Source organism: Natrix helvetica, assembly GCF_964273705.1.
Source record: "Natrix helvetica genome assembly, chromosome: Z".
NCBI lineage: Eukaryota > Metazoa > Chordata > Lepidosauria > Squamata > Natricidae > Natrix > Natrix helvetica.
The window spans coordinates 128239428-128252372 of record NC_138554.1 but is presented as its reverse complement, the minus strand read 5'-3'; the positions used below and the strand labels follow the sequence as shown (position 1 = coordinate 128252372).

General features: G+C 40.0%; 1 protein-coding gene across 1 annotated transcript in view; it reads left to right on the top strand.

The window, feature by feature from the left end:
• The window catches only part of WDR37 (WD repeat domain 37), a 61270-nt gene that overhangs the window by 21951 nt on the left and 26374 nt on the right, over window positions 1-12945 (top strand). Inside the window, exons 6-11 of the mRNA XM_081971322.1 lie at window positions 2509-2644; window positions 2902-2973; window positions 3772-3816; window positions 4213-4289; window positions 8250-8487; window positions 10787-10928. Of these exons, the coding sequence (XP_081827448.1) occupies window positions 2509-2644; window positions 2902-2973; window positions 3772-3816; window positions 4213-4289; window positions 8250-8487; window positions 10787-10928 (710 nt within the window). The remainder of the gene's footprint in view (window positions 1-2508; window positions 2645-2901; window positions 2974-3771; window positions 3817-4212; window positions 4290-8249; window positions 8488-10786; window positions 10929-12945) is intronic.

Sequence of the window (12945 nt, the reverse complement as noted above, 5' to 3'; positions counted from 1 at the left end):
GGAAGACTGAATCTGCAATAGGCAAACAGCTTGGTGTGAACAAATCAACTGTGGGAGCAGTAATTAGAAAATGGAAGACATACAAGACGACTGATAATCTCCCTCGATCTGGGGCTCCATGCAAGATCTCACCCCGTGGGGTCAAAATGATCACAAGAACGGTGAGCAAAAATCCCAGGACCACACGGGGGGACCTACTGAATGACCTGCAAAAAGCTGGGACCAACGTAACAAAGGCTACCATCAGTAACACACTACGCCGCCAGGGACTCAGATCCTGCAGTGCCAGACGTGTCCCCCTGCTTAAGCCAGTACATGTCCGGGCCTGTCTGAAGTTTGCTAGAGAGCATTTGGATGATCCAGAAGAGGATTGGGAGAATGTCATATGGTCAGATGAAACCAAAATACAACTGTTTGATAGAAACACAACTCGTCATGTTTGGAGGAGAGAGAATGCTGAGTTGCATCCAAAGAACACCATACCTACTGTGAAGCATGGGGGTGGCAACATCATGCTTTGGGGCTGTTTCTCTGCAAAGGGACCAGGACGACTGATCCGTGTACAGGACAGAATGAATGGGGCCATGTATCGTGAGATTTTGAGTGCAAACCTCCTTCCATCAGCAAGGGCATTGAAGATGAAACGTGGCTGGATCTTTCAACATGACAATGATCCCAAACATACCGCCCGGGCAACGAAGGAGTGGCTTCGTAAGAAGGTCCTGGAGTGGCCTAGCCAGTCTCCAGATCTCAACCCCGTAGAAAACCTTTGGAGGGAGTTGAAAGTCCGTGTTGCCCAGCGACAGCCCCAAAACATCACTGCTCTAGAGGAGATCTGCATGGAGGAATAGCCCAACCTACCAGCAACAGTGTGTGCCAATCTTGTGAAGACTTACAGTAAACGTTTGACCTCTGTCATTGCCAACAAAGGATATATAACACAGTATTGAGAGGAACTTTTGATATTGACCAAATACTTATTTTCCACCATAATTTGCAAATAAATTCTTTCCAAATCAGCCAATCTGATTGTTTGGTTTTTTTTTTTAACATTTTGTCTCTCATAGTTGACGTCTACCTACGATGCCAATTACAGGCCTCTCTCATCTTTTTAAGTGGGAGAACTTGCACAATTGGTGGCTGACTAAATACTTTTTTGCCCCACTGTATGACATAAAGGTTAGCTGTATTCCCAGTCTTGCTTATCTGGACTGGAGAACATTACACATCAGGATCAAAAAGAAGAAACCATTTTGCATGGAATAAAACTGATGCTGTTGCTTGTTAACATGCAAAGACAAAGGCAGCCATTGAAAGACCAAGGGTAGAACTAGTTTTCTCCACTCTGTTGTGGATGGAAAAGGAGTTTGACCACTTTGCATCTTTTTCTGATAAGGGAAGTTGAGTGATTGAAATGAGAAACCATTTCACGTCCTCCAGAGGTGGCCATGATGTAAGGTGTTCTGAGTATCTTGTTCTTTCTCAAACCATTTTGGCAGTGACTTGTGGTAGGCCAGATAGGACTCTTGAGAACAGTGAGGAACCTGAGGGCGAGACCTTGCTTGAGGCCCTACTGACTGAGGGTTCTTCATTCCTGCTTATTATGCTACTGCATCACTCATGGAACCCCCTTTCTACCCATCAGACAATGCAATTATTGCACAAAAACACTTTGGATGGCCACATTAGTGTACTCACATTAGCTTAGTTTGCTCCAGCCAAGAAGTATTACTGATTTACTTCTTCCAGTCCAGTGACCCAGCATTTACCTAATCCAGTAAACTGATAGTCCTGCACTGCTAATCCTTGCACACAGGCTGTGTCACTTAAGAGTGTGAACTGCTGCTTGCTTGTCCATGTTGATTTCCCCCCCAATATAGCAGTTCCAACTTGAGAGTGTTTTCTTCTATCCACCCGAAACATTTATTTATCTAAAGATAGTAAAATAAGTCATTCTTGCTTTCATGTTTCTATTATTTTAAAATTTTGATTGTATTATTTCTGTACTGCTTCTTGAAAAAAAAACATTTCATTGTCACACAAAAGGAATTGGTCTGAACTTCCAAGTTAATATGAATATAACTTCATATGGCTCTGAGCTTTTAATTTTTACGCATCTTTTTCATTCTTCCCTCCTAACCCCTTTGAGCTAGCTGTGTTTAATAAATTGGCTTGTATGGTGCATACAACATATTATAGAAGAAAAAGAGAAGTGCTCTGCAGATTATACCTAGTTGTATTATCATAAGATATGAAAAAAAATATCGGAAGTTGTATGCTTTTATGATACCCGAAAAAGATTCAGTCTGGCCAAATTCGTCTGTTGTATCTACATAGAATGGCATCCTAGCTTCATTCAGGACAAATTTGGTCCCGGAGAATATGCTAAAGCTTATGCATCCGTTGATTTGGCTACAGTGCAGTGCTTCAATGGTTCTTACGTTGTATGTTGCAATAGTTTGGGGATAATTTTTCTACTTATCAGGTACCTGCCTTTTGTCTCCTTAGATAGTCTCCAGTTTCAAAACAACAACATCCAGGGCAATATGTCAGCTAGTGAAAGAGTATATTGGTCATCGAGATGGCATTTGGGATGTCAGTGTCACAAAAACTCAACCTGTGGTGCTTGGGACAGCATCAGCTGGTAATAATCTTATCTATTGTTTCAGCCACAGATTGTATTTTGCATTTCTAATGATTAGATTAGAACAGATCATAGTCTAGGCTTCATTCCCTGATTATCTATCTATCTATCTATCTATCTATCTATCTATCTATCTATCTATCTATCTATCTATCTATCATCTATCTATCTATCTATCTATCTATCTATCTCCATCCATCCATCCATCCATCCATCCATCATTTTAATTCCTCAATTCTTTTTTAAAATTCCCACAGATCATACTGCTTTGCTGTGGAGCATAGAGACAGGAAAGTGTCTTGTCAAATACGTTGGACATGCTGGATCAGGTAAGAATAAATAACTATTGGTGAATAAGAACCATGAGGGGAAATTATCTGTTATAATTGCATATGTATTGAGTAAGTGACTCTTCTTGGAATTTGTGTACAGTAGGAGTTTAGGTAGAGAGTTTAAGAACATTTTTGTGGGAGCCCTGCAGGACTTTTATCCATTCTGTGCGCCCTTTGGGTGTCCCATTTCAGTAAGCATGAAAAATAAGTAGTTTGCTTTCTTTTGGATGTGAGAGTTATTAATAAGGTAAGTTCTATCTTTAAAAAAATCATTATCACATTACAAAAGTAGATAGTAGAATTCTGCCATGTATCATTTCAGACAGAAACATTTCAGACACTCAATTTTTAAAATATTCATGTAAAAATCTTATTGTTCCAAACAGAAGAGCAAATAATAGTTTTTAAAATATATGTTTAAAGCTTATTGATAGAGATCAAGTGCAATGATGATTCCATAATGTACTCAATCCCACAGCAAGTTCTTGTTCGATGTTCTTATGCATGGAATCATTCCCCCAGGAACCCTAGCTCTTCATGGATCGGGTAAACTATTCTTTCTGTTGAGAGATTTTGTCCAGTGGTGCCATATGAAGTCGGTTTTTCTCTCAGTTGTTATGTTTCTATTTTGTTAATAGAAATTCCCTCTTTCAAAAATAGCTTTATTCTTGATTTTCTTTAAACCTAGCTTTTCCTATATAATAAGGATAATAGTGAGATGAATTTCAAACCAGAAAATTAGATATTCTTCTAAATTTGTTCTTCTAACATAGATTTATTTTTTCTTTAATGCAGTAAATTCCATAAAGTTTCATCCAACAGAACAGGTGTCTCTTACAGGTATGTAAATGGTGTTTATCCTGACAAATTATGTTCACTTGATACTTGAGAAAAAATGTACCTCCTAATTTATTTCAGATTAAGTGGGAATAGGTTTATAGTGCACCTGGGATTTTGGTGTTATGGAAAATCCATTCAAGTTTCTTTCAATGAACGAGAGACGTTCATTCTTTCTGTTCAATATTTATATTTCCAGATTGAAAAAACTTGCAGGATGGCTTTAAAGACTAGTCTGTGTATACATTGTAATAATTTAAGAGGGCTTATATATTAGAAAAGAAAGCAATTAGGAAAGAGGAAAGATCACTTATACATATTGCTTGCTTCCACTCCTCTCCTGCTTCGGAGAATTAAAATCAAAATAGCTGTTCAGAGAGTGTTAATTTTGTTCTACAGCTTCAGGAGATCAGACAGCTCATATTTGGAGATATATGGTGCAGTTGCCCACCCCTCAACCTACCACAGATTGCAATGTAAGTTATAATTTCTAGTGTGACTTTTGGAGTTTTTAATATAGTGTTTATCTCTGCAGATGGAAATTAGTATTAGAGAAAATGCACTTCCCCCTCCCCCCAATTTCATTCATATCAGGGATGTAAAACTCGTGGCCCATAGGCTGGATGTGTCATGCGCTGGTTACGCCTACCCCTGTTTAGCAGAGGGGGAAAAAGTTATGATACATTAAATGATGACAATATGACACCTCGAGTTTGACATCCCTGATTTATATACCGTATCTTTTGGAGTATAAGACGTACCGGAGTAAAAGACACACCAAGGTTTTGAAGAGGCAATTTTTTTTTAAAAGTAGGTAGGTAGATAGAGGGATAGAGAGGGAGAGAAAGAGAGAAGTACAGTAGGTAAGTAGGGAGAGACAGAGAATAGTTAGGTAGGTAGGTAGGCAGATAAAGGGATAGAAAGAGACAGAAATAGAGAGAGATAAAGAGATGGAAAAATACAGTAGGTAGGTAGGGAAAGAGATAGTGTAGGTAGGTAGGTAGGTAGGTAGGTAGGTAGAGGGATAGAGAGAGAGAAATAGAAAGAGAGAGAGAAATACAGTAGATAGGTAGGGAGAGAGAGTGAGAGTAGGTAGGTTGGTAGGAGCGGGAAAGAGAGAGAGAAATAGAGAGAAAGAAATAAAGTAGATAGGTAGGGAGAGAGAGGGAGTGGGTAAGTAGGTAGATGTTTCCAGGTGTATTTATCCATGTGCTGGAGAAGGAAATTGCTGACAATCTGCAGCACCTAAGACAGTGGTTCTCAACCTTCCTAATGCCGTGACTCTTTAATACAGTTCCTCATGTTGTGGTGACCCCCAACCATAAAATTATTTTTGTTGCTACTATGTAACACCGGGAACCACAAAACCTGGGTGGGTGTGGCAAACAACATCACTCCCACCCAGTCACATGACATACCCCCCCCCCCCCCCCAGACATGCCTACCAAGGTTTCATGGCTCAGTGTTTTCTGTGGGAATAGGGTCTCTCTCTCTTCTCTCCCCCTCCCTCTCATTTCTGTTTTTCTCTATTTTTCCTCTCCCTTTCTCTTCTTCCTTCCTTTCTTTCTTTCCTTCCCTTTCCCTCTTTCTTTTTCTTTCTTTCTCATTGAATACGATAGCAAATCCAAAATAAAGTTATTAATTGTTCGAAATTGATTCTCTGTAATCTTTTCATAGTGAACTCTAAGTTGAGAGGAGCTGGCAAGATTGTACTAACAGCAATAGGATATATATTTTGATTTCTTTTGAATTTGACAATATAATACGTTATCCAAAATTAAAATAATCTTATTTTCAGATGCATTTTTTTTTGCCATCTCTGTTATTTTCTTTAAAAAAAAATCAGACTTGCTTCCAATTTGTGCCTTCTGGCAAACCGCAGTTTTCTTGGCAAGAGATCTAGCTTGCCATCGCCTTCGTCATAGGTCTGAGAAAGTTTCTTTCTTTCTTTCTTTCTTTCTTTCTTTCTTTCTTTCTTTCTTTCTTTCTTTCTTTCTTTCTTTCTTCTTCCTTCCTTCCTTTCTTTTCCCTTCCTTTCTTTCCCACTGATTTGTTTCCCTCTCTTTTCCCTCTCTCTCATTCTCTCCCTTCAGCCCTCTTTCATTTCTTTTCCCCCTCCCCTTTCTCCCACTAATTTGTTTCCCTCTATTTCCCCTCTCTCCTATTCTCTCCATCCAGCTCTCTTTCATTTCTCTCTCTCTCTCTCTCTCTCTTTCTTCCCTTTTTTCTTTCATCTCTTTCTTGCGTGTGCAAGCAAAATACCCTCCTGGGCTGGGATCATGGCGACGGGGACAGCGACTCCTTCCACTGCCGCCACTGAGAAGTGAGTAGCTGGCTGCGCTGCGCAGGAGACTCCTCAGGGCCAGACTCAGGTTGGTCCCCTTCGTGTTGACTCAGGAAAGAGCCGGAGCAGCCGTCTCTGGATGCAGAGAGGGAAGAGTTCCAGAGCCCTGCGCAAGGAGAGCCCTGTGCAGCGCAGGAGAATTGGAGCTCTTCCCTCCCTGCACCCAACCAGCTGCTGCTCCCCATTCTCCTTCTTCCTGAGCCAACACGAAAGGAACCGCGGCTTGTGCTGACCTGAGTCTGGTGCTGAGGAGTCTCCTGCACTGCGTACCCAGTTACTCACCTCATTGTGCAGTGGCGACAGCGGGAGGAGAGTTGTTTCCCCTCCGCCTTGATCTTGGCCCAGGAGGATATATTGCTTGCACGCACGTGCGCAAGAGATGAGTACAAGAAAAGGGCTGGAGCTCTTCCCGACACTGAGTTGCCTGCAAAGGATGCGGAATTGCAAAAGCAGGCGAGAGGCTCGTGCGTTTTCGGGGTGGAGAGCAGATTGTGTGATTGGGTCAGCAGGGAGCCACAGGACAGGGGCCAAAGACTGTTACCCATGCTAACCATGGGTAACAGTCTTAATAGGGAATCTCAGTGTACACGCATCCCATGTTCTTTTATTTTATTTTCCCCGCCTTGTTTTACGCCTCATAAATGGTACCTCTTGGCTTCCATAGCTCTGCCCATCAACCTCCATCACTCTGAGCGAGCTGCTTTCCCAGCGTGTGTGCTCTGTGCTGCGCACGTCTCTTTTCCCCCTCCTCGCCTCCATTCCGGCTCCTACTTTCCCGCCCTCCTCCCACACACACCTCTCCTTCTGCCGCGCGGGGAACCCAAGCCGCACCTTCCCTTCAGTCTGGCTTCTTGCCAGCCTCTCCGCGGGAGGCTCCTCAGCGACCCCTGTGAAAAGGTTCGACCCCAAAAGGGGTCACGATCCACAGATTGAGAACCGCTGATCTAAGACTTTGTTTCTGCTGGCATAGCACTTGATCAATGTAATTCTCATCAATCAGTTAAAGAGCTTTCCAAAAGGGGAAAAAAAGTTTTTGCACTCTGCAAACCTCCCAAAAATGGCCCATTTTTCACGAAAGCAGGCCTAGTTTTTTTCAAAAAAGAAGAAGGCATGAATAGCCTGGGGGGGGGGGGCGGCTTGCAGAGTGCTCCTGGGGACGTGGGGAAAAACAAGCAAAAAACGGCCCATTTTTTGTCAAAAAAATTGCATGCATAGCCTTATGGAGACTTATAGAGTGCTGCTGGAGGTTGAGGGGGCACAAACGGCCCATTTTTTGCTCATTTCTGCCCCCCCCAGCTCTCTGAAAGCCTCCATAAGGGTATGCACAGCCATTTTGGTGAAGGGGGCGGGGCTTCGGGAGGCAAAAAATGCTGTATTCGATGTATAAGACGCACCCAGATTTTCAGCCTCTTTTTTGAGGGAAAAAGGTGCCTCTTATACTCCAAAAAATACGGTAATTTTTGCGTTGTTAAATGCCTTATTTAACAAATAGTGGTCTGGCAACATACGGGCCATAACATTCTGAAATCATGACAAACGTAGCATCAGTGGAAATTAATATGTGACACTTCATAAAATTATGAAATCACACGTTTAGTATTTACAGCAATTATATTGTTTCTTGGGAGAGCTGACCCCATCAATTTCCTTGAAACACTGCTAGATTTGCCAATTGCCATTCAAATGTAGAGCATGACTATAAGGTGGCTTGTTGAATAATCAATCAAAGCTTTATAAATGCTTTAAAGGAAATCGCCTTGGGATTATTTAGAAAAAGTGTTTTTATCCATGTACTTCAGATGTCCCAAAGGACCAAAATAGTTTAGAATCTGAAGAATAGCATCCTGATAACAAATAATAGGTAAATGAAATAGCATTTTGTTTGCAAAATTCATCCAATAATAAATATTCCTTTCTGTGTTTTCTGTTCCCAAGTACTTATACACAGTATTCTCTATTAAATTTATGTCTCTTTAGAGTCTTCAACAGTTTGTCTTTCCATGTCTCATATTATCCCAAGCACTTTTAAGTTCTTTTCAACCCATCTAATGTGACAAATTTCATGCAAATTAAATATTTTCAAAATTAACAGCAAATGTCCGGTGAAGATGAAGTTGAGTTCTCTGATAAAGATGAACCTGATGGAGATGGAGATGGCTCAAGTGATTGTCCCACCATCCGAGTTCCTTTGACTTCCCTAAAAAGCCATCAGGGTGTTGTCATAGCAGCTGATTGGCTGGTTGGAGGGAAGCAAGCAGTGACCGCTTCATGGGACAGGACAGCCAACTTGTATGATGTAGAGACATCTGAACTTGTGCACTCTCTGACAGGTATCTTCTTGGGGGGGGGGAGTTTTATCTCCACCCCCCCACCCCCCACCCCCCCACCCTATATTGGCTGATTGTTGGTCCTCTACTTTTCTGTAGTGCAAACTTTTCTTTGAGAGTAAGGAAGGCTGAATCCCACCATTTATGACAATTGTGAACTTCCAAGATGTTATATGTCATTTTGCTGCTTCTTTGAAGTCAGTCATTCTTCTTATCTTGAATTCTTGGAAAACCATATAATCTGAACAAGAAAACTTCAAAGAGAAAAATACTACATTTTCAAGGCTTTACATATTTATTAGGTATTTCTTTTATTCAAGTTTTAATAACTTCCCTTGTACAGTCTCAGCAGGTGGTACCATTGGACTGCCTTTTGTTGTAGATGGAAAGCTAAGCAGGGTCATATCTGGTTGTCACTTGTATGGACCACCACCAGGAAACCCTAAGAATATAAACTTTCGGTGTGTGTGTGTGTGTGTGTGTGTGTGTGTGTGTGTGTGTGTGTGTATCTATCTATTATATGAGGCTACATGAAATAACAATGGTAACTTCACTGTTTCATTTACATATATTGTAAATTTATATAAATTTTTGAGTGGATTTTTCTTACAAAGCAGGAATAAAAATTGCCGTCCATATGGGGTAGTGTTGTTATTTTCCATCCTTATAATGATATAGTTATCCTTCTATAGTTGATACATAATTTTAGTGACACTGTCTTTATCATTGCAGGGAGCAATCTAATTTTTCTCTTCACTAGATGTAAAAGTGCAAAAATATCTGCCTGATTAAAAAAAGATTCTGTGTAATTGTCCTTGTTAAAATTTGGCTCAATAAAAGAATACAGTGAAATTTTAGCTCATTTGTTTTATGATTAACGAAATAAAGCACAATTGATGTCAACATTTATGTTTGTAGAGAAGTTGGATGTTTTTGATTCATGCTCTAAATCGAGCAGTTTCAAAAATGATTTTACAGGTTTTATCTATCTTAGCAATTCATTTTCTGTGGATTGGTGATGGTATGGAGTTTTTAGGGTTACTTTTGCTCCTTGAAGTGTTGGTAGTTTTCTACGTAGTTTTCTTGTTCAGATTATATGGTTTCCCAAGTATTTTTCTACTGTAGGTAGCTTTCCTAAACCAGGAATGGAAAAAATGATGTGCCTAAATTACAAAATTTGCCTAAATTTCTAGCATCTTTTACTATTAACTATGCTTCCTCAGTTACTGGAAGTTCAGCTCTATCATCTAGAACAGAGATTGGTAACTTTTTGGTCTACTAATTACACTTAATGTTGAGGTATGTGCTAGATAAGGTATTAATGCAACTTACAGAACAGAATTTCAGGGTCAGGAAGTTAATTTCTTTTTGGAATAAAAAGCAAACTAATCTTTTCTAGAGCCAAATATTCCTGCTTTCCAGCACTCTGGCTCAAAGCAATGGAGACTGTACTACCAATTTTTATACCATAAAAATGAGTTAAGATATTTGAAGACTTCATAGCCATAGCTCTAATCCTAAACTATTCCTTGTTTTCAAACCTTGACATGATAGATAGAGCTAGTGTGTTTCTGCTGGTGACAGGTTTATCATTTTCTGATAGTTTATTGGTAGATCATATGATTGCAACTGAATATCCTGAAAGAAAAATTAACTGACACACAGATGTTGCAACATTAGGATTCTGTAATCCTAAAATAAAACAAGGACTAATTGCTGTGCTTTAGATTTGCTATAAGTTATATAATTATATGTCACTATAACTATAACTTTATAAGCAGTAGTCTTAGCAGCCCCAAATTAAACTGCATAGAACTCAAAAGTTGTTTAATATTAGTGTCTGAAAATTTCTTGTTATAGAGGCAAATTTGGTAGCTGGTCTAATATGCAAAAATGCTTTTGCTATTGTCACAGATACAGTATGTAAATATCTACAGATAGCAGGCTGCATTATGTGTTTCTGAAAGTATGCAAGAAGTGATTTTCAGATAGGTACTCATTTTTTCCCCAAAATATCCATCATGTTCATAAGTCACGTCAGTACAAGAGTGACAGAAGTTCGTTCCCTTACATTTTTAAAATGTCTATGTTTAGATGAAATGTGGAATTCCATTCACATTGTTCCAATAGGAAACGAGTAAGATTGCAACAGAATTTTAATCTCTCTTGAGCAAACTTGTTTTGCCAAGAACATTTTGGTAACCATCGGAACATAATTGTTTCTCTGATATTCTTCATTCCTATTTTCTGTAGGCAGGTCTGGCCTTTTCAAAGTTCATAATGTTTTGCTTTGTGGTTTTAGGACATGACCAAGAACTTACACACTGTTGCACTCACCCCACCCAGCGCCTTGTGGTAACTTCATCGCGTGACACAACCTTCCGTCTATGGGATTTCAGAGACCCTTCGATTCACTCTGTGAACGTCTTTCAAGGCCATACAGAGTAAGTGACAGTTTTGTCCTGGAATTTTTTGTAAAACAGGAATTGTAATTGTAATTAGTCTAAGTCTTCTTTTTCCAGTTTTGCGGCCTAATTAAAGCTTTAATAAATGCTTAGAAGTAAGTTACATCCAGTTCAATCATTAAAGGTTGCATACATTTTCAGGTATTTCCTCTTAAAATATTATGTCTGCGTATAGATCAATTTTATTAGACTTTGATCAGCAGATGAAACAGAGAAATGAGGATAGAATTAAATGAACAGAAATCCAGATTAAATGTTGCTTTGTGTTTTATCATGGAATATACTGCTTATGTTTCAACATTCTTTTCGGTATGTGGAACTCCTTTTAGTTATTCAGTAATCTTTTTATTGTATATTTTGATATATTTTATTCATCTTGATTCATGGGCATTTGCTTGTTTACCTGTTTGCCTTTGTACATCTTAACAATTTATTTTTATAGATAAAATACCAATTATACTAATTAATATAATTAATACTTCAGTACTTAAATCAATTTTCTGTCAAAAAGATCAAGAATCTTTCATTTTTACTACTATAATGATCTATTTGTATGCTGCTTTCTATTGATAGAAATCATGAAGGGTTGATGTCAGTTCTGTTATCTTTGGCAATGCCATGAAGCCAAACATGTGAATGGTTACTTTTCCTAATGACATGTTTCTTGTTCAAGGAGTTCTTGTCCTGAAGCAAATGCAGAAGCACCTATTCAATTATTAATTTTTTTTCATAGGAAGTCTGGGGGAGTATTCTCAGTTTCTTTATGGCAGTGCTTCTCAATTATTTTCTGTCATGCCCCCCCTAGGAAGAAGAAAACATTTCGCGCCCCCCCCGCCTTAGAGGGACTACTCCCCGTAATCAGACTCACATAAATTCTTATCCGTAAAATGCAAGCTAGCCAACAACGCATCCCCCTTCCCTTCTTATTATTTATTTATTTATTTTCTTAGATTTTTAGACCGCCCCTCTCCCAAAAAGGGACTCGGGGCGGTGTACAGTCAATACAATAAAACCAGTCATAATAATTAAATACATTTAAGCTACATTTAAAATACATTTGGAGGGGGAGATAGGCGGGAGGGGGAGTCAGCTTCTCCCAGCCGGCGCTCAGGGACTCGGCTCTGGATCCCACCCCTGCCTCCGCACCGTTCAGCCAGAGCTCCCTGAACCTAGAAGCGGAACCTCTTCTGCAGATGAGCTGTAAAAAGCAGATTACGAGGATTCAATCCTGCCCGATGGGGGCGGGAAAAGACCGTCAGGACAAAAGGCATGTCAAGTGCCACTGTGATCGTCCTCGCCACCCCCGTCGGGAATTGACTGCAGACTCAGACTTCCTACCCAGTCCACATGCTGGCTTCGCGGCACTTCCAAAGGCGCCACCGCGCCGCATGCCTCACAAGCAGGACAGGGTATCCATCGACCCTTCAGAGGCTGTGCAAGGACCCGGTGATCGATCCGGAGCCGGCGGCCTGTCCCTTCCCCTTTCTTTTCTTCCCAGCTGCGCTGCGGCAGTCGCTGGACAGTGGTGGTGGAAGCCCTCCCAGCCAGCTGCTGCACGCCCCCCTTTACGGAGCCTCACGCCCCCCCTGGGGGGCGCGCCCCACTATTTGAGAAGCACTGCTTTATGGAAAGAATTCAAGGTCAATTAATAGCTTGGTTATTGGCATTAAAATGTGACAAAGAGCATAGATTTTTTTTTAATATCTCTAGCACTGCATTGAAATCGGCATTTGCTGATTATAGTTAGCTTTATTGATTTTATAAAACAATTACTTTTAAAATTTGGGAACTGAACTTTTAAATGGCAAAGAATGCTTATTGATTTGAAAGACCTAGAGAAGATCATATTAATATACTGGTTTTATTTGTAGAGAATGTGTGTCTGGAAAGGCTGGATTAAGATGTACCCTTTGATACATGTGGAAGACATTGTATATAGCTGGTTCTCTATTATTCTCATGAAAAGGGGGAAAAAATCAAATCTTTCTAGATTTTT